At 36.5% G+C, this 24,592-nt stretch overlaps 2 protein-coding genes across 2 annotated transcripts; both read left to right on the top strand.

Annotated features, from left to right (window-relative positions):
* Positions 1 to 1,122: 1,122 nt before the first annotated feature.
* ezra (ezrin a) lies at positions 1,123 to 16,580 on the top strand. The gene is made up of 13 exons (XM_079385326.1): positions 1,123 to 1,290; positions 4,315 to 4,398; positions 5,988 to 6,083; positions 8,626 to 8,900; positions 10,190 to 10,273; positions 10,358 to 10,504; positions 10,816 to 10,912; positions 13,993 to 14,156; positions 14,446 to 14,576; positions 14,948 to 15,108; positions 15,246 to 15,338; positions 15,457 to 15,720; positions 16,009 to 16,580. Exons 1-13 carry the CDS (start codon positions 1,279 to 1,281, stop codon positions 16,171 to 16,173), a joined length of 1,773 nt encoding a protein of 590 aa, XP_079241452.1. The 5' UTR covers positions 1,123 to 1,278; the 3' UTR covers positions 16,174 to 16,580.
* Positions 16,581 to 18,511: 1,931 nt separating this feature from the next.
* Positions 18,512 to 23,951, top strand: kcnk3b (potassium channel, subfamily K, member 3b). The gene is made up of 2 exons (XM_079385414.1): positions 18,512 to 18,937; positions 21,976 to 23,951. Exons 1-2 carry the CDS (start codon positions 18,655 to 18,657, stop codon positions 22,842 to 22,844), a joined length of 1,152 nt encoding a protein of 383 aa, XP_079241540.1. The 5' UTR covers positions 18,512 to 18,654; the 3' UTR covers positions 22,845 to 23,951.
* The last annotated feature ends 641 nt before the right edge of the window (positions 23,952 to 24,592 follow it).

The raw sequence follows: 24,592 nt of genomic DNA on the forward strand, positions 1-24,592 counted from the left end.
AAAAAATAAAATCAGCATGGCCTACAGTGACCCAAAAATTATTTAATTTCATTAGATCAGGGGTTTGCAACATTTTCATGTTAGGACCCACCTTGAGAGCCACCTAAAACTACTTTAAGATATATGAGAAACAATATTTTAGGTAACAGTTTTTAGATTTTCCATATATGGGATTTACAAGGCTTATAAAAATACTGTAAGGAATAAACATATAAAGACATAACTGTACAGTATACAGATAAATCACAGGCTAATAGTTTTGCATTCTTAGTGGCTCGGTCAACTCAAGTAACCTTTATTTTTCAATATTGTATTGTAAATGTTTTGTTTAAAGCTTTGTACAATACAATTTTTTTTAGTATTCAGAGTCAATAATGCAAACTTGAGACAGAAAGTAAGAGCAGACTCATAATTATATTGAAGTAATGATGCATTTGCAGTTTAGTGAGTGAGTCATATGTTGATTCAGCAGCCTCTCCGATTCAAACCGGTGTTCTTTAGAACGAACCGAGTCATTTGTTCATTTGTTTGTGCATCGGGTGAGAAAAATAAATAAATAAATAAATAAATAAATAAAATAACATAAAATGTTGATAAAAATTTGATAGGAACGAAATGATATTGTATTTACATTATTGCGTGTCCTAATTTTTAGCAGACGTGTTAATATATTTACTATTTCAATGTATAGCTTATTTTTTTTAGCATTTAAATCCATTAAAAACATTTAAAATAAAGTTTAGCTTGAAAGGTGTTCTTATGCTAGGCTATATATTTATTTAAAATAAATGCGTTTAAATAATTTTAAATAAATGCGACCATTGTTCATATTATTTGACATTTAAAATTGTAATCCAGTGTTCAAATAGTTTCTGGGTTTGTGTTTATTAGCCTATAGCCCACCTGTAGATGCCCAGATATCCACCTTGCAGTAGATTATCAAGCTCCACCGCGCCCATGTCTTCTCCGCCCAGTGCATATGGACTGTAATGTAGTAATGTGACAGCGAGCTGTTAAAGAGCTTAACGACGCCAGAAGTCAATAACGCGCTGTAGTTCTGTCGCGAGCCCGATCAAAGGTCACAGCGCAGGTGCAGTGTAAGCAGAGAGCTGCTGGCACTCTTTAACTCCAGTGCTCTAACTAACTTATCGTGCTAGGTATCGCTGGGGCGAGGCTTTGACACCATCTATCGAAAATGACTCAGAAATGAGTCTCTAGCGTTCACCGTTCAGACCGGTCGCGAGCTCCTCTTCTGCTGGTCCAAACACAAGACTGACAATGCCTAAGCCTGTAAGTAGTTCTTTTCTTTTGATTAAACACGAAGATTTAATACATTAAGAACAAAACGGGATAACAGTGTCATAAATGGGAACAATTATGTAAATTATCAGTGTTGCAGAGCGTTACAAGTGATCTTTCATGTTTAGGCTACAATATCTCATATTAATCCATTTGCTTGTATCTTCTAGAATGATTCGTTTACTGTTGATAAACTGCAGAATCGTGTCTTGTTTATTGGTTTTGTGTGTGACTTGACAACAGGCCTCTGTCATAAAGACTCTCACATTACAAAAAGTTTCATAGCTTAACATTAGTTTCTCATATTTTATTCAATATTTTTGTAATGTGCTCTAATTGACCTTAAAATACACAGTACTGATTCCATATTACCTCTGTTTTTTTTTTTACTGTGTTGAGGAGTAAAATTGTGTAGCCTTATTAATGGTTATGATTAGTGGTTTTACTTGGAATTTAAATCTCTTTTTATATTTCAAGGTGTAGTGATTATTACCTCAAATTTCAGTAGGATACTAACTATTAATTTGATGGTTAACATACTTGAGTAGGAGTCTTTACACATTAACTAGACTTAGACTTAGACTTAGCTCATGTGCACAGAATGCCACAAAAGTAAAAGATTAGCTCGATGCAAATTGTTCTGCTGTGAAGATTTTGACTTTAGTATTTGAATACCAGGATGTGATGTCACTATAATTATTGCCCCTAACATTCAAGAGAGATTACTGGTAAACCAACTTATTCATGTTTAAATGTATATTGTCACGATTTCGTCACGGAAAATCTATGTAGACTATTAATAATACACTGTAAAAAAAAAAAAAAAAAATAATAATTTTAGTAATATTCTGCCAGGACATTATCCAGTTATTTTACAGACATTGACACAATAAATCAAAAAAACATCTGTAAAATGAATAAATAAATTCCTTTATAATATTTATTTATTATAATTAGTGTATAAATATTTATAATATTGCAACCATTGTTGTATTTTATTATTAAGTAGCAACCTTATCAATAAGTGTCTGAGAGAAATATGGAAATATAGCATTCATGAGTTTGTCCCCATGGTTGAATATTTAGTTGTAATTGAATGACTTATTTTGTTCAAATCAAATAAAGAAATCTCCTATTATATCATACATCGTCTGTTATCAAACAATGCAATTGTTGTAGTCTATTTAAAATTGTCCTCCAAAATTTATTTATTGAAATTTTACTTTAAAAACCGGTTTTAATGTAATTATTGTAAATGCATGAACTCTTAAATTGAGGGATGGGATATTTGTACTTTGAAATGAATGTGACACTGCAAAATCATAAAAAAAGATGTGAATTAAAGTGGTTAAAAGCTTTCCTTTGTTTTCTATTACACAAACATACACAAAACAATTGGGGTCAGTAAGATTAGTTTTTTTTGAAAGAATGAATAAGTTACTTTTATTCATGAAGAATGCATTAAATTGATCAACATCAAGACATTTATAATGTCACAAAAGTTTTTTTATTTCAAATAAATGCTGGTATTTTGAAAATGTTTCACGGTTTCCACAAAAAATATTCAGAAACATAACTGTTTTGATAATAATAAAGTACCAAATTGAGTAGAATTGAGTAGAATTGAGTACCTTGAGTAGAAGTTCTGAAGGATCATCTGAAGACTGAAGTAATAATGGCTGCTGAAAAGGATCCTTTGCGATCACAGGAATAAATTGCATTCTAAAATAGCAAACAGTTCTTTTAAATAACTGTAAAATATTTCACAATATTACTCTATTTACTGTTTATGTATTTGTTTTAAAATAAATTCAGCCTTGGTGAGCATAATAGACTTTCAAAAACATCGATCAATCAAATAAAAATGACATACCCCAAACGTTTTACCAATAATGCATATTAAACTACGCCTTATCCAAGGTAATCAGCAAATTTGATATAGCAAATTAGTAATATTTTCTACAGTGCACCATTAATGGTTGCTCGCAGATATTTATAGAATTTTAAGAAAATTGTTGCAACTTTTTATTGTCAGCAGCAGGTGCCAAAAGTTCTAGGTGACCAGTACTGTTCTAAACATGCAGATCATTTACTCGCTGATGTGGCTAAATACTAACACCAGGGTGTAACAGTTATTGCATGCAGTGTGAGTATTCTAGCAGTTGTCACTTTTCTCATGATTAGAGCCACTAAATGTGCTAATCCTGGATATATATGAAGGTCATTTATTGAAGCTTTGTGAATAACATGTAGAAAGTGCTGAACTGAAATGTTCAATGTATGTAACTTTTGCTAACGTTTGTTGCACAAGTTTGAGGGGTTTATCTTTACAGCTCTAGAGTAAGTTCACATGAGGGTTGTGCAACTTTGACGATGCTTGTAAGGCTCTGTCAAGGTTCACTGGGTTGTTAGGAAAGCTTGTATAAAGTGTGCTGCACTTGAACAAGATTTTTTTTTACCATAGAATATCCTCTAGACACTGATTTTTAGTGTTTTATCACTGTTTGCTTTTTATTCCTTTAAGTACAAGTATGTTTGCAAAAGTATGTTTTGTTAGTTTCTTTGTACAAAATCTAAAACTGAACCTCATAGATTATACATTTTTTTATATTATCAACGATTAATAATGTCACCCATGAATGTCCGTTGAATCTGTTGAAATCATCTCTGTTGCTGTTAGTCTTGTGAAAGATGTTACATAATGCAGATGTTATAAGACTTTATTGCTAGTGGCTTTGTCGAATGGCATGACATTTAGGTAACATAGCATTCCATGATTGTAGTTAACATGCCTCTGATAGCTGATGTTAATATTAAAAATCTGATATGACAATGGTGTAATGTAATTAAAGTGTTTAGCGTGTGAAACATTTTTAGCCAACAGATTTTGTGTTCTGCTGTAATGGTACAGTATATATGTTATATTTCTGTACAAATACCAACACATGTTTGCTTTAATTGACTCCAATACTTGATTCAATGACATTAAAAAACACTCACTTATGTTCTCTGCAGATCAATGTCCGTGTCACCACAATGGATGCCGAGCTGGAATTTGCGATCCAGTCGGTTACAACGGGCAAACAGCTCTTTGAGCAGGTGAGCAATGGTCATATGCTCCTGAAATCCTCCTGATTGTTTATTAAAGCTAATCCAGTGAGACGGCATGTGAAGGATCACCTGTTTTATGTGGCTTCTTAACCCTATACAGCTTACTGCATCATATTTGATATGCAAATAAGGCCTCTAAATTATCAATATGATCAATAATTCACTTCAAAGGTGAAACCTTGGTAACACCTTAGTATAGGGACCAATTCTCACTAATATTTAGTTGCTTATATTGGCTGTGTATTATAAAGCTCATAATCTGCATGACCATATTCTACATCCCTAATCATACCCAATACCTAAACTTCACAACTACCTTACTAACTATTAATAAGCAGCAAATTGGGAGTTTATTGGTGTTGTAGTTAATAGTTTGTTAATGGTGAGAATTGAACCCTAAAATAAAGTGTAACAGTGTTACTGTTATTTTACTGTGTACTTAAAATATACTTACCCTGGAAAGCACTGGATAGTACAAGGAAACAAAAAATGGGTTAAGGTTAGGAGTAGGTTCAATGTTAGTACCTAGTTATTACCCAGTTATTGAGATTGTTATAATAAGTACAAAGGACTGTAAAATAAAGTGCTACTGATGAGATATTAGGAGATATAAAGTGACAACTGACATTTATATGCTATACTGTTATAAAAATCTAATTTATAATTACACGTTATTTAATCTTACTTTTTAGTTATATATACTGTATATCAGCAGCTGCACCAAATTGCATACTTTTGCTCAGTTTGGGCCTCTGAATAAAAATGTATCAAATATGATACTTGATTAAAGTATCACGCTGTTCTGTTTTTAAAACTGAGATTTTTCTGACTATTTTTCAGGTTAAACTAAAGGCTAAATTCCCTGCACTTTATATACATATGAGGGATCATGTTTGTAGTTTAACTTTGCATGCTGGGTAAATAACTCACCAAGATTCTCACCAAACTATGAAAATCTCCTAACAAGCGGATATGCACTTGCATAAACACAGTACTTGCATACTATTTTTACTACTGTGCACTACTATGCAATCTAAATGCACTGCTTGTTCTATCACAATGACTCATCAACTTGTAGCAACTTGTATTTCTTTGAAAAAACAAAACGTTTTTGTAACGAAACTTTGTAACTAATTGCAAAAGCATTTTACTAACCTTAGTCACACCTGAATCCATGCTCATAGTCACTGGGTATAAATCATTTTACAGATACTGTTGAGATTAGTAATGCTAAACTACCTTGTTATATGGTGATTGGTGAGGCTCATGGTATGACAGGACATACAAGGTGAAGGACACCGTCTCTGCCTATTTGCACACACCTAACTGATAAGAGGCCTGGATGGGTGGTATTTTCCTTCCCTGTTGATAGCATGAATTTTAGTCTAGAGTTCCTATTCTAATCTACTAAGACTTGACACTCCCATTGTTTGAGCTACAACATAACGTCATGCTTATCAAGTGCTGAGGTGATTATGTTTTAAATGTACGCCATAATCGATATCACAGTTTACAATCATTACATTCAGCATACATATAACTGGTTGATTTTTTATCCTCTATGTTGATGCATTCAGGTGGTGAAGACGGTGGGTTTGCGTGAGGTCTGGTATTTTGGCCTGCAGTACACAGACACCAAAGGCTTTCTGACATGGCTGAAACTGGACAAAAAGGTATTCTTGATTTTGTACAAGATATATATATATATATATATATATATATATAATAATACAATATAAGTATTTGAACTGTAAAGACAATATTGCTCTGTTGGCTGTGGAGTCATTAAGACATTTGTAAATATGATTAAAAGATGAATATGAGACAAAACTACAGAATGTCACGTTTTATTATTAGCCGTGTCATGTTTTACCAAATAAAAAGAACAGCACTTTTAGAGTTCATCCCACTCATTGATGTGAGCATAAGTATTGGAGCAGTTGCCTCACAGGTCTTTCTAAGTGATCAGCTGTGTCCTGTTGCATTAATTCTTCAGATATTAAAAGCAGGGAATGTGTCGTATCAGTTATATCCATTACTTCTGTATTCTGAATCTTGTATTCGATGATGACCCACACAAACCAGGATGAAGATGAGGGAGCTGACTTTGAGAGAAAAGAAAGCAATTTGGATGCTAAAAGAAAAGAGGAAGTCAGTTAGAGCTCTAGCAAAAACAAAGGGTATGGAGAAATCAAGAGTTTGGAAACCACCAGCAACACCAGCAGCCAACAACGACCTGATTGGCTGAGAAAACAACAGTAGTTGATGACAGACAAATCATAAAAGCTGTGAAAATGAATCTTAAAAGACATGTCTGTAAAATCAGCAACAACTTCCAGAAAGCTGGGGTGATGCTCTGACAATCTACTGTCCTCAGGAGACTTTGACACAGAATTACAGATGCTACACAGCAAGATGCAAACCTCTGACCAGCACCAAAAATAGAAAGGCAAGATTAGATTTTGCAAAAAAGCACAAAGGTGAACCAGAAGAGTTTTGGAACTGTGTTTATGGACCGATGAGACAAAGATGAACCTTTATCTAAGTGATGGGAGAGCAAAAGTGTGGAGAAAAAAAATGCAAATGATCCCAAGCATACAGCCTCGTCTGTAAAGCATGGTGGAGGTGGTGTCATGGCATGGGACAGTCTCTGGAACAGGCCCTCTCAACTTTACTGATGACTTAATGTACGATGATAGTAGCAGAATGAATTTGGAAGGGTACAAAACTATCTTACCTACCAATATTCAAGAAAATGCCGCCAGATTCATTGGGAAGTGCTTCATATTGCATCAGAACAATGACCCAAAACACCCTGCCAGTTCAGTCAAGGAATTTATAAAGGCAAAGAAATGGAAAGTCTTAGATTGCCCAAGTCAATCTCCAGATTTAAATCTGATTGAACATGAATTTCACCAGCTGGAGAGGAGAGTAAAAGCAGAAACTCCCCAAAACAATCAACAATTGGAATTGGCTGCATTAAAGGCTGGGAAAAGTATTTCAAAGGATGAGACCAAGAGTCTGGTGATGTCTATGGGTCACAGACTCACTGCTGTGATTGTGTGCAAGAGATCTGCAACTAAATAATAGCTTTTAATCTTTTATATCTGCCTTATGTTCAACTGTCCCAATACTTATGCTCACATCAATGAGTGGGATGAACTCTAAAAGTGCTGTTCTTTTTATTTGGTAAAACATGACACGGCTAATAATAAAATGTGACATTCTGTAGTTTTGTCTCATATTCATCTTTTAATCATATTTGCAAATGTCTTGACTCCACAGCCAACAGAGCAATTTTGTCTTTACTATTTCAATACTTATGGAGGGCACTGTATATATTTTTTTCCTGCACTATGCTATAAGACAAGAAATAATCCTTAATATTAACAATGCTTGGATTAACAGTAATAATACATTAATAATATGTTAATAACACGTTAATAATGCGTTAACATTAATGATATGCACAGGCAATTCTAAAGCAGTCAAATAAAGGCTTAATTTCATTATTGTAACAATTTTCTAATATCATACATGACACACATACAAGCAATTTATTAGTAGCGCTTCTAAGGCGACCAAGCGTCCCATTAAACCCTAAGTATTAAACTTTGGTGCATAACCAAAGTCAGTATTTAACCACCCTAGCAACCACACAAAATACCCTAAAAAATAGCACAGGAACGCTCAAAGAACATGTTATCTATGGTTGGAGATGTAGGTGTTATTTTACTACTTACATGTACTACTCTCTTTCTGACATGTGATTGCATTTGTTGAATGCTTGCAACATAAGATTGTTGCTTGTAATGCAGTTGGGACACTAAAATTTAGGTTTTAAAACAATACTTTAAATTGTTTGCCTTTAAATTATTAATTACAATTCACTCTTCACTCATATTTTATTGTACATATATCACCTAATATACATACTGTTTCATCATATAGTAATATAAAATATCTGCATTGTATCATAGTCTCTAAATAAACATAGCACTGAACACTGCCATATAGTCATTCATTTTGTATATTAATACTCCATATCACAAAATGTTCATGCTATAAACAGAGGGGAGAAAAAAATCATATTTGAACACTTTGGTGAGCAAACACAAAGTTTCTTGAGGGACAACAGAATTTTACCTACCATCTCAGATTATTTTCATTGCCAGTTTTGAATTCACAAAAGTGCCCAACATTCATCCTTCAAAGGTGTCTTCTCAAGAGGTGAAGCAAGAGAACCCTCTGAAGTTTAGGTTTCGTGGCAAGCACTACCCTGAAGACGTGGCGGAGGAGCTGATTCAGGACATCACAAAGAGGCTTTTCTTCCTGCAAGTGAAGGAAGCCATCTTGAGCGATGAGATCTACTGCCCTCCAGAGACAGCCGTTCTGCTGGCTTCCTATTCTGTTCAGGCCAAGTTTGGAGACCACTCACCGGAAACCCTCAAACCTGGATACCTAACGACCGAGCGGCTTCTGCCTCAGAGGTGAAGGAGGAAACTGCTCAAAAAACATTCATTCAGTGCCTTCTAATGACTGATATAAGAGGTGCTTATTCTACATTCCTGTAGAGTTCAGTTCCAACCCTGCACCAACACACCTGTTTGTAATTATCAAGTGTTCCTGATGATCTTAATTAGCTGGGTCAGGTGTATTTGATTGGGTTTGGTGCTGAACTTGGCAGGAAAGTCTCCTGAAGATCTAGGAATATAATTGAGCACCCCTGACTTAAATAGACTTCTTAGTTAATTTTTTTTCTTTTTGTGAAAAAAAAGAAATTAATAGTGTGCTAAGAAAATGCATATTTTTAAATCAGCACAGATCAAGTTGGCTAAACATATTTCCAATAAAAATGTCAAACCTGACAACATTTGGACATGCCAGCAGAATGCAGAGTTTTGAATCACAAACAAAATGATCACAATTGAACATAATTTTACAAGGTTTATTGGTAACTTGTTACAAAAAAATACTTGATTCAGATTTTATTTTGAAAGCACTTTACTATTGTTGCTACATAATAATAAAAAAATATATATAATCTTATAAATATACACTTATCTATGTTTATTGTTGGTGCTATTTCTAACCATCTGAAAATCTTTTTAGGTAAGTTTGAAAGACTTTTATTCAGCTTTATTATTCATTAACATTTACACAAACATTTACAATGATATTACGTAAAATTACACCACATGTGAAAAATAAAATAAAATGAACAACACTCAAAATACATAAAATTGCAGGTTTAACAAGCATATTTGTTTATTTATAAAAAGTAAATGTATAAATGCATAATTTTTTTACATTTTAAATATATTTTTTAGAATACAATAATCTTGTCAAATCTACAAAGTATTTGCAACTGCATTTGCATATTTTGACCACTTTCAATTACTGATAAAGAAAACGGAGACTCTGAGGACCCTAAACAGAAAGAAATTATTGTGAGAAGACAAAAATAGAAACAATTATAAGGTAACATCTGAGCAGTTTTTATTATGTGACATCTTGAAGATGTTATTTCATTCATATTTTAGCCCCACATATATTTATGCAATATGGTCACAACACTTTAGTCACATGATTCTACCACAACCCCCACAAAAACTTAGCAAGGTTTTATTATAGTAAAAATAGTAACAATTGTTTTTGGTGGATTGATTACTGTTTGTATAAACACAGTTTTACTACAAATACCATGGTTTATTTGTAGTAAAACCATGGTTAATTTTCAAAATGGAATGTGTGTTGATTTGATATTCTGTGTTTTCAGGGTGCTTGACCAGCACAAACTCTCTAAAGAGCAATGGGAGGAGAGGATCCAGATTTGGCACGAGGAGCACAGAGGCATTCTCAAGTGAGTCTGATTTATATGCTCCCATTCAGCTCGTCTTCATGTCGTTGCACAAGCTTATTTTTTTTTGTTTGTTTGTTTCTCCAGGGAAGATGCTATCCTGGAGTATCTGAAGATCTCACAGGATTTGGAAATGTATGGAATCAACTATTTCGACATCAAGAACAAGAAAGGAACAGACCTGTGGTTAGGCGTAGATGCTTTGGGACTTAACATCTATGAAAAAGATGACAGGTAAGCACTTTTTGAGAGCGAGGCCTGATTGTTTAGAAACAGTGTCAGGCTAGTTGGGGATATTGGGGTCAGCTGTCATGACTGTATGGTTAATGACCTGCAGAGTAACTCTCCAAACCCACAACAAGCCAAACAAGTCAGCGCGAACACATAGTGCTTACTATTGAGAGGTCATTGCACCTAAGGACAAATGGACCACAAAGTCTGTGATTTTTGTAATGTTTGTTGACAAACAAAAAAGACATTACAATAAAAAAGTTACAAAACTGTCATTTGCAGGAAATCAATTTTGGCTGTTCTTCATTACTCAGGTTGACCCCAAAAATTGGATTTCCTTGGAGTGAAATAAGGAACATCTCATTCAGTGACAAGAAGTTCACAATCAAACCCATTGACAAAAAAGCTCCCGTAAGTCTTGGCATGAATGATTTTACATATTTTTCACACCTGAAATTATTGTATGTTGGCCAATGGCAAATAACAGCACTGAAGATGAAGGAAAAATCAAAAAAAAAAAAATCAAGTTTAAAGTACAGTGGTGTGAAAAAGTGTTGGCCCCCTTCCTGATTTTTTATTTTTTTTTGCATGTTTGTCACACTTTAATGTTTCAGATCATCAAACAAATTTAAATTTTCATCAAAGACAGCACAAGTAAACACAACATGTAGTTTTTAAAATTAAGGGTTTTTTATGAAGGGAAGACAAAATCCAAACCCACATGGCCTTGTGTGAAAAAGGCCATGTGGCCCCCCCCCCCCCGTTAAGACATAACTGTGGTTTATCCCACCTGAGTTCAGTTTCTCTAGCCACACCCAGGCCTAATTACTGCCACACCTGTTCGCAATCAAGAAATCACTTAAATAGGACCTGCTTGACAAAGTGAAGTAGACCAAAAGATCCTCAAAAGCTACACATCATGTTGCGATCCAAAGAAATTCAGGAACAAATGAGAAAGAAAGTAATTGAGATCTATCAGTCTGGAAAAGGTTATATAGCCATTTCTAAAGCTTTGGGACTCCAGCGAGCCACAGTGAGAGCCATTATCCACAAATGGAGAAAACATGGAACAGTGGTGAACCTTCCCAGGAGTGGCCGGCTGACCAAAATTACCCCAAGAGCGCAGCGACGACTCATCCAAGAGGTCACAAAAGACCCCACAACAACATCTAAAGAACTGCAGGCCTCACTTGCCTCAGTTAAGGTCAGTGTTCATGACTCCACCATAAGAGAGAGACTGGGCAAAAATGGCCTGCATGGCAGAGTTCAAAGACGAAAACTGCTGCTGAGCAAAAAGAACATAAAGGCTCGTCTCAGTTTTGCCAGAAAACATCTTGATGATCCCCAAGACTTTTGGGAAAATACTCTGTGGACTGACGAGACAAAAGTTTTACTTTTTGGAAGGTGTGTGTCCCATTACATCTGGCGTAAAAGTAACACAGCATTTCAGAAAAAGAACATCATACCAACAGTCAAATATGGTGGTGGTAGTGTGATGGTCTGGGGCTGTTTTGCTGCTTCAGGACCTGGAAGACTTGCTGTGATAAATGAAACCATGAATTCAGCTGTCTACCAAAAAATCCTGAAGGACAATGTCCGGCCATCTGTTCGTGACCTCAAGCTGAAGTGAACTTGGGTTCTGCAGCAGGACAATGATCCAAAACATACCAGCAAATACACCTCTGAACGGCTGAAGAAAAACAAAATGAAGACTTTGCAGTGGCCTAGTCAAAGTCCTGACCTGAATCCTATTGAGATGCTGTGGCATGACCTTAAAAATGCAGTTCATGCTTGAAAACCCTCCAATGTGGCTGAATTACAACAATTCTGCCAAGATGAGTGGGCCAAAATTCCTCCACAGCGCTGTAACAGACTCATTGCAAGTTATCGCAAACGCTTGATTGCAGTTGTTGCTGCTAAGGGTGGCCCAACCAGTTATTAGGTTTAGGGGGCAAGCACTTTTTCACACAGGGCCATGTGGGTTTGGATTTTGTTTTCCCTTCATAATAAAAAACTTCATTCAAAAACTTCATGTTGTGTTTACTTGTGTTATCTTTGATTAATATTTAAATTTGTTTGATGATCTGAAACATTGAAGTGAAACATGCAAAAAAAAAAAAAAAAATCAGGAAGGGGGCCAACACTTTTTTACACCACTGTATATGTGTCAAGTTTGTTGAAATTAACTCTTTGTATTCATGCTGGTTTTGCATGGTTTAAAAAAAACGTTTATACATTTTCATAAAAAGTAAAATTTATTGAATACATGCAAGTGAACATATCTTAATCATTATTTTCCTAAATGTTTTAAAAGAATTTAAAAATTTTAAAGATAGATAATTTTTTGGTTACATCTTAGTATAGGGACTTATTCTCACTATTAACTAGTTGCTTATTAGCATGCCTATTATTAACATATTGGCTGTTTATTAGTGCTTATAAAGCACATATTCTGCATGACCATATTCTACATCCCTAATCCTACCCTATACCTAAACTTGAAGTTTATTGAGACAAAAGTCATAGTTAATGGTTTGCAAGAACTGGACCTTAAAGGGGTCATCGGATGCTAAATTCACTTTTACATGTTGTTTGAACATAAATGTGTGTTGGCAGTGTTTCTACACATCCATCCTATAATGATAAAAATCCATCCAGGGTTTTTTTTTTAATTTTTTTTTTTTAATCCCTATAAATATTATCCCCTTTCTCAAATCAAGCCAATCTTAGATGCTTGGCTGTGTGATGTCACACAGACCAGGCCCCTCCCACGATTGTTGATTGACACTAGCGTTTTACCTTAGACCTGCTCTGAGTGAGCTGTGAGCTGTCCGCCATTGTTTTGACGCTGGAGCAGATGTAGACAAGAATGGCTCCTAAGAGATTGAAGTGTTTTGTTGTTGGATGTAATAATGAACATAGCAGTCATTATTTTCTCCTGACATCTGAGCCGCTGAAGATGCAGAGGATTACGTTTGTTTTTGAAGGGATTGCGCCCTCCGATCTACCTAAATGCGTTTATGTTTGCGCGAATCATTCGTGATCCAGCTTCACCTGGAGGAGTATAAGGTTCTTTTATGAATCTTTGCAAATCGCCTTTCCTAATAACGTGCTAGATAGCCAGTTCCGTGGCTAAAGTTTACAGTCTCTCAGTGAATGCTAGTCACCCCACAGAAGAGAGGGGCGGGGTCAGCAGAGCTCATTAGCATTTAAAGAAACATGCACTAAAATTTGCTTGCTGTGTGCAGAGCTGTTTTCGGCAAGGTTAAAAGGTTTTACACTACCATTGAGAAATTTTAACCAAAGCATGGTATAGATATTTCATTAAGACCCTAAAGAATCAACTTGTGGAAAATGGGCATCCAATGACCCCATTAAAATAAAGTGTGACCTCTTTTTTTCAATCAAGAAGGCTGGTTGGAATATATTTAACATATTTTTTATGCAAAAGACATTATGAAATATAACTCTGTTCTCTCTGGTTCTTACAGGACTTTGTGTTCTATGCATCTCGTCTGCGCATTAACAAGCGCATCCTACAGCTGTGTATGGGAAACCATGAACTTTACATGCAGCGCAGGAAACCTGATACTATTGAGGTGCAGCAGATGAAGGCTCAAGCCAGGGAGGAGAAACACCAGAGACAGATGGAGAGGTGAGGAGGCCACAATATTCATTGCCCAGAGTGAGTCATTATATAGTGATGACCTGCTGCCCTGATGAGCGCAGCAAGACACCAGGAAAGTCAGGACACTAATTTTATAACTTTTATTGGCCAATAAACATACATGCATACATACATAAATTAAATTTTATTTACTTTTTATTTATTTTTATTTTTACATATTTTTTCCTTTGTGAATTTTCCTCTAAGATTTCTTTTTTTCCCATTAAGGGTACATTATTAAATGTGTTTGCTACCTTGCTACCTGTTTTCTTCCCAGAGCTCTGCTAGAGAATGAGAAAAAGAAAAGGGAGGCAACAGAGAGAGAAAAGGAGAAGGTGGAGAGAGAGAAGCAGGAGATGATGATGAAGCTTCTCCAGTTTGAAGAGCAGACCAAAAAGGTTGAAAGAGGTAAGAAAATGTAACTACATATCACCCTGAAGGTGAATATATATATAATTAATTTTTAAATATTTAAAAATCAAATATAATTATTATTTGTAATAATACTTACATTGCATTATTACATTGCACATTTTATTGTTTATATATATATATATATAATTAATTACATTTAGTTTTAAATATTTAATATTTTAAAAAACATAAAAATAATTATTTGTATCATTATTATTAATATTACTATTTTGCATATTTTATACAAAATGTTTCAGTGCAGATTGCTGTGATTGACTACCATACTAGTGCATGCTTGCAATTAAACGATGTTGTATAATTGAGTGACTGCTGCCCCCTTATGGTTGATTTTGTGTATTGTTCAGATCTGAGAGAGCAGTTTGAGAGGGCACGGATACTGGAGGAAGAGAGGCGGCGGGTGGAGGAGGAGGCAGCACGTCTGGAGGCTGAGAGACAGGCGGCGCTGATGGCTAAAGAAGAGATGGCCAGGCAAGCTGAGGACCAGATGAAAACTCAGGAGCAGCTGGTGAGCGGGAGACACCTTCACACACACAAAACGCACCTTAAACAGTTACAATCTACATATTTTGTGATGGATTGTGTAATGGGAAAAACTAACTTTTATTTATAGTGAACTGAAGCTTGATTTCTTTGTATATATAGGCAGCAGATCTGGCAGAATACACTGCAAAGATTGCCTTGCTGGAGGAAGCCAGGAGAGTCAAGGAAGAAGAAGCCAATGAATGGCAGAACAGGGTGAGTTTTGAACAGTATACACTACTCTATTAATGTAGATTTTTTAATGTATCTATTGTTGAAATCATAAAAGTGGATACATTTTTCACCTGATAATGGACCTCTTCAATTCTCTCAGGCTAAAGAGGTACAGGACGATCTGGAAAAGACCCGTGAGGAGTTGCAGCATGTTATGTCATCTCCTGTGGTTGTTACCCCCATGGCTGCGCCCATGGCCCGGGCCATGATGGAGGAACCCCTGGAGAACAATCATGATGATCATGAGGAGAACAACAGCACCTACAGTGCTGAGCTGGAGGTGGAGGGCATTGAGGACCACCGCAACGAGGAGGAGCGCATCACAGAGGCAGAGAAGAACGAGCGCGTGCAGAAACAGCTCATGGTAACATGCCTATCACGTTTCCTCAAGCATAAATACGGATTATTAGCAAGGATTGTGATTCAGATTAGTTAGTGTTTAGTCTTTCAGGACTCGTTATTATCCTTTCGTTCTCAGTGACTCATATCAGTGACTATAAAGAAATAAAAAAATTTAATAAAATCAGATTTGTTCATATCTCAACAGAGATTTGTTGAGATATGAACAGATTTGTTCATATCTCAATTTTTAATTTCAGTTGTCCCATTTGGGATGTACATTGTGACTAACTGTATCTTAAATTGCTTTTAGGCCCTGAGCTCTGAGCTGGCCGAGGCGCGAGATGACTCTAAGAAGACTAAGAACGACATTCTGCACAATGAAAATAAACAAGCCGGGAGGGACAAGTACAAGACGCTGCGTCAGATCCGCATGGGCAACACCAAGCAGAGAATAGATGAGTTCGAAGCCTTATAATGGCTGATAAATTCTCCAATAAACCTCGAGTACCAGCAGCACTTGCTGTTCAAAGGTGAATTTATCTAATTGCAACAAATGGCCTCATTTGTCCTTGTCATTGAAAAGACTGGATTATTTACACAGTCTGTACACACTACGCAAGTAGTGTAGGGTTTTTTTTCTGACAAATATGGAAAACACAGTTATTCAAGGCACTAAAATGATATGTGTATGTTGTTCAAGTTTGCCTTGAGAACACTCTTGAGATCTTATTTATGCTAATTGTGCCAAAGGCTTTGGCTTGAGAAATCATGCCACTGTTTTATTAGTGCTAACTTAAAATCTTTTGCATTCAAAATGTGGTTTTGACATCACAACACATCACTTGCTCACAAAATGGAGGTTTTATGTTGAAAAAGGCTGAAAAGGACAAATCCAAAAACAAAAAGTGAAAATATATTATGATGTGATCAAATAGTGGCCATAACAAACAAGTCGATGTTTTTTTTAACAGATTTTGATTAAAGAAATGCTGCATAGTAAATTAGATTTGTATATTTTCTATGTAATATTTTAAAATAAATATATTGATTTGAATTAATTCTGCTGTCCGGTTACTGTGGGACGTAAAATGTATGGTTGTTGTTGTTTTTTTAACGTTTTGGTAAAGGTTGTTTTTCAAATAAAAGGAAAAAAAATGCAATCTAGGAAGACAGGAGCACAGTGTCTTGACAGCGGGATTGTTCAGAATAGCAGAAAGGTTTGCGTTGTCTGTTTACCCAGATGTCCTCCGCTTATGCTGTGATCATTAACAGAACTACAGTTTCATTCGCAGTGATACACAGAGAAGCTGTTAAAGGCAAATTGTTATGCAAAGGGTGCGCCTGCGAAAGCTCACAAGGACCACTGATATTTACTCAAGGACTAGAACGTTAATTATGTTGCTAGACAACTATTTATGAAGCCTGGAAACCATTTGTTGAAATATGCAAAGTGTCAACTAACAGTGCACGGGGTCAGGATTACTGTGTTCCATTGGAAAACATTTCAGCCTTCATTAGCTACAGTGGGTTAGTTCCCCGAAAGCCTCCCATAAAAATCTTCCATAAACTACATATGCAGTGTTGTGACCACAAATTATATGGGTAAGACATTACCAATTTACTTACTGATACAGTTATTACATTCAGGAATCTGTGCATGTGCAGAATGTTGTGAACTAGATATTATATTGGCATTAATAAAGCATAAGCAAACTTTTAAGCAAAAAAGCTGGATTTAACCCTTGTGCTGTGCTGAAAATCCTTTACATAATTTGGTCAAAAATGGCTAGTTTATTAAAAACTTGCTTGTAAATCTCTCATTATGCTATATTATTACCAAATCTTGGATTCAAGCTTTTTGTCAGCTTGTTTTCTTTGAATTAGCATAGATTTTGTATTTCTTTTTGAAACTGATTGGTCATAGGCTTCATTAATCTGAGTTTACTGAACTGAGCTCAGTTTTTGAGAGAAAAAACATTATTTGTAGATCATTTTGGCAATGTTTACTAAAACAAAAGAGATGCATTAGTTCAGAACAGCAAGGTCTATGATTGATCAGTTCCAAAAAGAAATACAAAACCTGTGTTAATTCAAAGAAAACAAGTTGTTCAAAATATTGAAAACCATATTTGGTAATAATATAACCTAACAAGATATTTATAAGATATTTTTTGTATGCCAGTCATTTTTGACAAACTACGGGATCACTACAAGTGCAACTGGGTGAGGGAAATAATCCACAAAAAGTACAAAAATTATGAATTTTGTTATATCCTAAATGAAGTTGATATGACCTGTGAGCAAAGTCATTAAGTTTCAGTCCATTTTTAGGGAAAAAGAAAATCCTCTCCGGGTCAAAATGACTGGAATACAATATGTTGGGGTTAAATATATTATATATATTAAAATGAGGTTATTTGTGACATCAATGGTTCCATAAAGAACCTTTAACATCAATAGAACCTTTCCAATGCACAGAATTTCTTTAAAGTGGAACAAAGTTCAACAATATTCTTCACACTAAGAAAAAAAAAATGTTCCTTTTAAGAACTGTTCACAGAAGGGTTCTTTGGGGAACCCAAAAAGGCCTTCCCAAATGTATTTAAACAGCTCCAAAAAGTGACATACAATTAGTAATTACTTAATAATTACAGTGAAATATGATCTATGATGCGTGACAGTATAAACCTGTTCACCAGTGGACTCGCTAACTGGAAGGAACATATGCCCATATAAGGAGCGCGTGTGAGTCTCCGGGGGTGGTGCTGAAGGGACAGCTCCACTAAACACGACTTCTTTTAATAGCGGTACTTGTGGCAGATTTTCAGGAGACCCTCAGCTGGATTCTTGTTGCCAAGGGGTGCAAGGGAGCTATGACAAGCCATGAATCAGGAAAGTTCCTATGCCGGACCGGAGCTTTGAAAACTGAGGGATATTTTGAGGCGACTATGAGAAGATGAAGAGACAAAACGTGCGGACACTCGCCTTAATTATCTGCACTTTGTCCTATTTACTCATCGGAGCGGGAGTCTTCGACGCTCTCGAGTCAAAGCAAGAGAAAAGCCAGAAGAGCAAACTCGACCATCGAAAAGTTGTACTTATGCGTAAATATAATCTCACCAGGCTTGACTTTGATCAGATTGAAAAGGTCGTGTTGCTTCTGAAGCCTCACAAAGCCGGAGTCCAGTGGATGTTCGCCGGCTCTTTTTATTTCGCCATCACTGTGATAACGACCATAGGTAACTTTTCAGCTCTAACTGATTCATTTAATTGGTGAATCGAATTATGTTTTATTTCTTAGCCTAATACAATTAACTTTAGGTTTTGAAAAGTTTTTTTTTTAGATTATAGCATAATTTAAGTGTCTTATGTTTTACTGATGCTGTTTTGTGTTCTTGTGGGCGACATTGTTATTATTTACCGAGGGACGATTTCGATTAACTTAAAGGCATCGTTTGGTTTTCCATCATCTGTGTTATTATCAGCTTAGAAAACAACTGGTGAAAAAGTTGAGTTTATTAATATAACTCTAAAATAGCCTATGTACTATACACAGTCACCAAAATCCCTATAAACACTGTATTTTCACGGAAAAGTTAACAGTTAAGTGCTTTGTGTATAAAATAAAAATGCAATTCAATCAGATTCGAATTCAATCTTGGTGAAATATGTTCAGTAAGATTGCTTAAGATATAAAATGAAGCGAGATTAGGCTAGGATGCGATAAATCTGAAGAAGAAGGCTCCAAACAGTCATCACTGAAGAGCTTAATCCTGTGTTACTGTTCATGGTGATTTCGGTCACTGCTTCCGGTGGATTCATTCAAAAATGGTCATGCATGGGTTATTTTTAGAAGAGCACCCTACAAAATGCTAATGTATGTTTTCTCTCTGTGCTTTCACGAGCTGGAGACAACGATATTGCATTGCTATATAACTGTATTTCTCAAAGACCTTTTAAGAGCTCAGAAACACTTGTGGGAAGTGATTATATACAACACAACATAATTTGATCCAGTCAGATGAAAAAAAGGTGCAAAAGCTGTCACTAGGTCTGTACCCTTTTAAAAGGTACTAATAATATATGCACAATTTATAGTATACTAATATGCACCATTTAGGTATTAATATGCACTCTTAAGGAGTAAATAAAGTAAAAATTTGTACCGTTTGAAAGAAAGGTTTTTTTTTCTGCTGAGAGCATATCTTCAACCATCCTTCATGAAAAAATGTAATGAATTAATATTTTTGACTTGAATGAACCAGTTAATTTTGATGTTACCATTTTTAGATTGCAATTTTCATTTTGTAATTATGATTATTATTCATTTATATGTGCGTGTACGTAAAAAAGTATAATCACACACAACAGAACATTGGTTGAGAATTATCATTGCCTTTGTCCGGATAATAGAATAGCGATTCTGAAATGTTTTAGCTACATAACAGTAGATTATTCTTAAATAATTTAATAACTTCATTGTCCTAATTTGCTTGTTGAAAGCTTGATCTGTGAGTCTATTTGGTATCCCAATACTGACAGCTATGCGCATAGCTTCAACAAATCTCCATGCAGGCTAATGCCGTATTAGTCTGCCCTCATTGGGGAGTTTACAGCATCATCATAACAAAATTGGGATGGCTAAGTGCAATGAATGGTAATAATGTTTACAGGATTTTAAAGAACATTTAGTACAAATAAGCGTGGGGGCTGTGTATCTGATGAATAGTTTGATGATTCTGGCCAATAACAAATTGTGTAGTTATTGAAAGGCTTGTTTATCTTATTAAAATGTTATTTTATGCACAGCTGAATTATGCCAGTAAATCTCACGCTGAGCGGAACCGAAGGTATGGTCTTGACTATACAGTGTTCTACAAGTCTGAAAGATCTTCAAATTAATTTATCACTTGATACTATCAAGATTATATAATAGGTGAAACTTGATGTGATTAGCATGAGCATAAATTAGCATATAAAAGGTAAAATAGGAGCTTTCCTGTCTAGCTGGCCAGGCAGGCATTACTCATATTATTAAAAATATAAATTTTTATTGATTTAAACAGGGATGTCCAATGCCATTTCTGGAGATATACCTTCCTGCAGAAGTCAGTGTCAACCCTGCTTCAACAAACTTGTCTGTAATTATCAAGGCTGTGTCCGAAAGCTGAATAATGCTGCCTACGCAGGCAGCAAACAGAGGTATGAAGGCAAGGCATATCTGAATCCAATGATGCTTCACTGGCTGCATCCAAAAGCTGAAAAATGCTGCCTTCGAAGGATGCATCCCAAGGCACATCCGAATCCAATGTCAGCTTCACTTCCTGCCTCATGAGATGCCTTCATCTGGTCAATTTTTGAAGGCAGCATAGATGTATCCTTCGGGGTCTTTAATATCCCACAATCCTGTGCATTTGCTTTCGTGACAGCAGAACTAAAATAATAAAGTGTCTGAAAGTAGCAGTTGGTGGTCAGATTGTGTGTGAATGTATGTTTTTGACCAGCTTTTACACTTTTGATGTTATTTCTAGCAAGAAATTAGTATTGTAGTAATTAAATATTTGCTTAGTTATCACCAAAGCTCTCTCTATCTTGTTGTAGATCACTATTAAGCTGCCTCCGAAATCAGTTTTGCGAGGTACCTTTGTGCACAAATACTGCTTGCAAGGTCATTGCTGGATAGGACAGCGAGGCAACAAATCAGCAGCTTAAGCTCTCGGTCATAGCCCAAGGCTGTGTCCAAAATCACCCCCTATACCCTTAAATAGGGCACTCTTTGAAGGGACAGCCATTTTTAGTGGTTTCTGAAACCTTAGTGGACATTATCAAGTGTACTCATTCAATCCCACAATGCACAGCATTAACGAGCGTACAACTGATGTACACTCAATGGCTAGAATACCCATAATGCACTGTAAGAGTATGGCGAATAAATTGTTGCATTTTGCCAGAAGATGGTGCCTGCAGCTGAATCATTCACCCAAGCATCCATTTATTATACAAAGTGTTGTTGTGATTTCGGATTCAGCCCAAGTGTTTCTGAAAAGCTTTCTTAGCTGGTGTAGGTGCATTTGATTAGGGTTGGAGCTGAACTTTGAAGGAAGGCAGATCTCCAGGAATATGATTGGGCACTCCTGGTTTAAACCATTCCAATTGATGCAGGGTCTGAAGGGGTTAAGGTCTGCAGACATCTAAGCATACAACATCACATCAAGTCATCTATGAAAACATTGGGTTTTTTTGGAAACACTTATCTTGTCCTGCTCTTCTTCCCAAGGTTATGGCCATGCCGCCCCCAGTACGGATGCTGGGAAAGCGTTCTGCATGGGGTATGCGCTTCTGGGCATCCCCCTCACCCTGGTGATGTTTCAGAGCCTGGGCGAACGCATCAACACCTTTGTCCGCTTCCTGTTGCACAAAGCCAAGAAATGCATGGGCCTGCGGCGGCCGGAAGTCTCCATGGCCAACATGGTGATCATTGGCTTCTTTTCCTGCGTCAGCACCTTGTGCATAGGAGCAGCTGCCTTCTCCCACTATGAAGGTTGGACCTTTTTCCATGCCTTCTACTACTGTTTCATCACCCTCACCACTATCGGTTTCGGGGACTATGTAGCCCTACAGAAGGACAGCGCTCTCCAGAACAACCCTCATTACGTGGCCTTCAGTTTTGTCTATATCCTGATGGGCCTCACGGTAATTGGTGCTTTCCTCAATCTAGTGGTGCTACGGTTCATGACGATGAACACCGAGGATGAGAGAAGAGATGCAGAGCAGAGGGCGCTGCTCTCCAAAGATAAACCAAAAGGTCCGGTTTCACGGTGTCCGGACCCTCCGAGCCCAGCCGCCGTGGGGCGAGATAAAAGGCGAGGGCTGAAGAGTGTCTACGCTGAGGTGCTCCACTTCCAGACGGTGTGCTCCTGCCTGTGGTACAAAAGCCGAGAGAAAATGGTGATCCTCCCGCAGGATATGTCCTTCACCGATGCGCTAATGGAGCAAGGAGACGTATCGCCCCACCACTTCTTCCAACCCGGCCCCACGGGCTGCGTTTGTAACCCTCAACGCTGCTCAGCCATTAGCACTGTGTCTGCTGACCTGAGAAACATCTCACCGTTTAGGTTCTTCTCCAAGAGACGCAGCTCTGTCTGAATCACCTCACTTTCTTACACAGTCACTGTAGATCTTTAATGAGTCACATGAGTTATTTTCATAGCATTCACATAAAGATGCTTGAACGGACCACCCAAGATTGAGGTGGACTGATGAACGAGCTCCACTAGGACTCTTTTAACACAAACACATCTATACTCATTCAACACTTTGATGATTATTATGAGAATTAAAATGGTCTTCTACTTCAAATAGGTCATTTACACCTTGATATGGTGCAATAGACAGTAGTTTTTTACAAAGTTTGACCAAAAATGTCTGATCTGCAGTGTTTTATTTTGTTCAGATGAAATGTTTATGGTATAAGAAGTGTGACTTTCTTCATTTTTGGCTTTGCATTGCAGGGTTTTGTGCTATTCAGAATTGGACTAAGAACACATTTAAAATTTCAATTCAGTTTTTGAATTTGAGTTGAATTGGAATTGAGATAGCAAACTGAATGCATAATTGCATTGCACATTTATACAAACAGACAGACTCACAATAGATATTTTATTTTAATAAATAAAATTGAGGGTGGAAGAACACAATTTCATGGTGTGGAAAAAATATGAGATGGAGGAAAAAAATGATATTGCAATGCATTTCTGTTCATTCACAAATTTTTGCATGCACTCTCTAAACTGATGATGGAAATAATATTCGATAGGAGAAAAACTATATTTTAATTCCTTTGAGAGAGAACAACGTTTCTGAGCGGAACGCAAAAGTTCTGAGTGAACACAAAGCATTTGATTATAATTTTAACCTCTCATCTCAATTTTTTTTCCATGAACATGTCCCTTTGGGGAATAAATTCTTTAAATTGTAATTAAATAAATTCCTCTTCCTGTGGGTGTGGCCAATTCAACTCCTTAAAAAAGGAGCCAATTCTTCACTTCTGCAATTTGCACAACCCTGTTGGATCAATAGTTTTCACGTTGCGATGCTGAGAAAACCACATCTGAGACTTTATATTCAGTATACTATGATCTGATATTATTGCCAGACTGCCACTCCATTACTGTAATGAGTCTCCTATAATACGCTGTGCTAGACTTAAGTGTAACCAGCAAAATTAAACACCTATCATTTATTTGTTGATCCAGATGGCATACCGACATGACTCCTGCTTTCTGCCCAGCTCTGTACAGTGTGTTAAGGGAATAATCTGACCTTTTGAAAGCTCCTGAAGTTCATTAACTTGATGGAGGTCACGTGGAGTGATAAAACGATATTCGGATTGGCAGCAGATGACTTTGTTTTTCAAAACTAGGACAGAGTTGTCTATGTAACGGTGATATCAAAGTCAACATCTCGGCACGGAAAGTTTATTAGACTCTTGAACCTGAGGTATTTAATTACTCTTGATGTTTAGCACATAAAATTCCTTTGAAGATAAAGTATAAATATGACCTTGGTCTGAACTAGAGCTCTAGGAAAAACAGCAGTTATCGCATACGGACTCTCCAAGTGCTCTCAGCACTGATCTGGACATCGTGTCCTGTGTATCCCCCATGATTCAGAGAGGCCTTGCTGCTCAGGCTATGTTTGGCCCACACAGGAGTGTGTGCCATCTTCACATCCTGCCAAGGAGAAAGCGCTTTGTGTCCAAGACTTTGCCTTTAGCTATTAAACCTGCATGACACAGTGACAGAAGGAACGCCATTACAACAAATGCCTGTATTGCCCCCCCATGGTGGCGGCATCTGTTGCTTTTCCTTCTAGATTTTTTTTCGTTTGGCATC

Source organism: Barbus barbus (genome assembly GCF_936440315.1).
Source record: "Barbus barbus genome assembly, chromosome: 30".
Classification (NCBI taxonomy): Eukaryota; Metazoa; Chordata; class Actinopteri; order Cypriniformes; family Cyprinidae; genus Barbus; species Barbus barbus.

What these genes read in the sequence shown, in the direction of transcription:
- kcnk3b (XM_079385414.1), top strand. Translation starts at nt 18,655, where the DNA reads ATGAAGAGACAAAACGTGCGGACACTCGCCTTAATTATCTGCACTTTG. An exon ending in CACTGTGATAACGACCATAG is followed by an intron (nt 18,938 to 21,975) that starts GTAACTTTTCAG and finishes CTTCTTCCCAAG; the next exon opens with GTTATGGCCATGCCGCCCCC.
- ezra (XM_079385326.1), top strand. An exon ending in GCAAACAGCTCTTTGAGCAG is followed by an intron (nt 4,399 to 5,987) that starts GTGAGCAATGGT and finishes TGATGCATTCAG; the next exon opens with GTGGTGAAGACGGTGGGTTT. An exon ending in TGAAAACTCAGGAGCAGCTG is followed by an intron (nt 15,109 to 15,245) that starts GTGAGCGGGAGA and finishes TTGTATATATAG; the next exon opens with GCAGCAGATCTGGCAGAATA.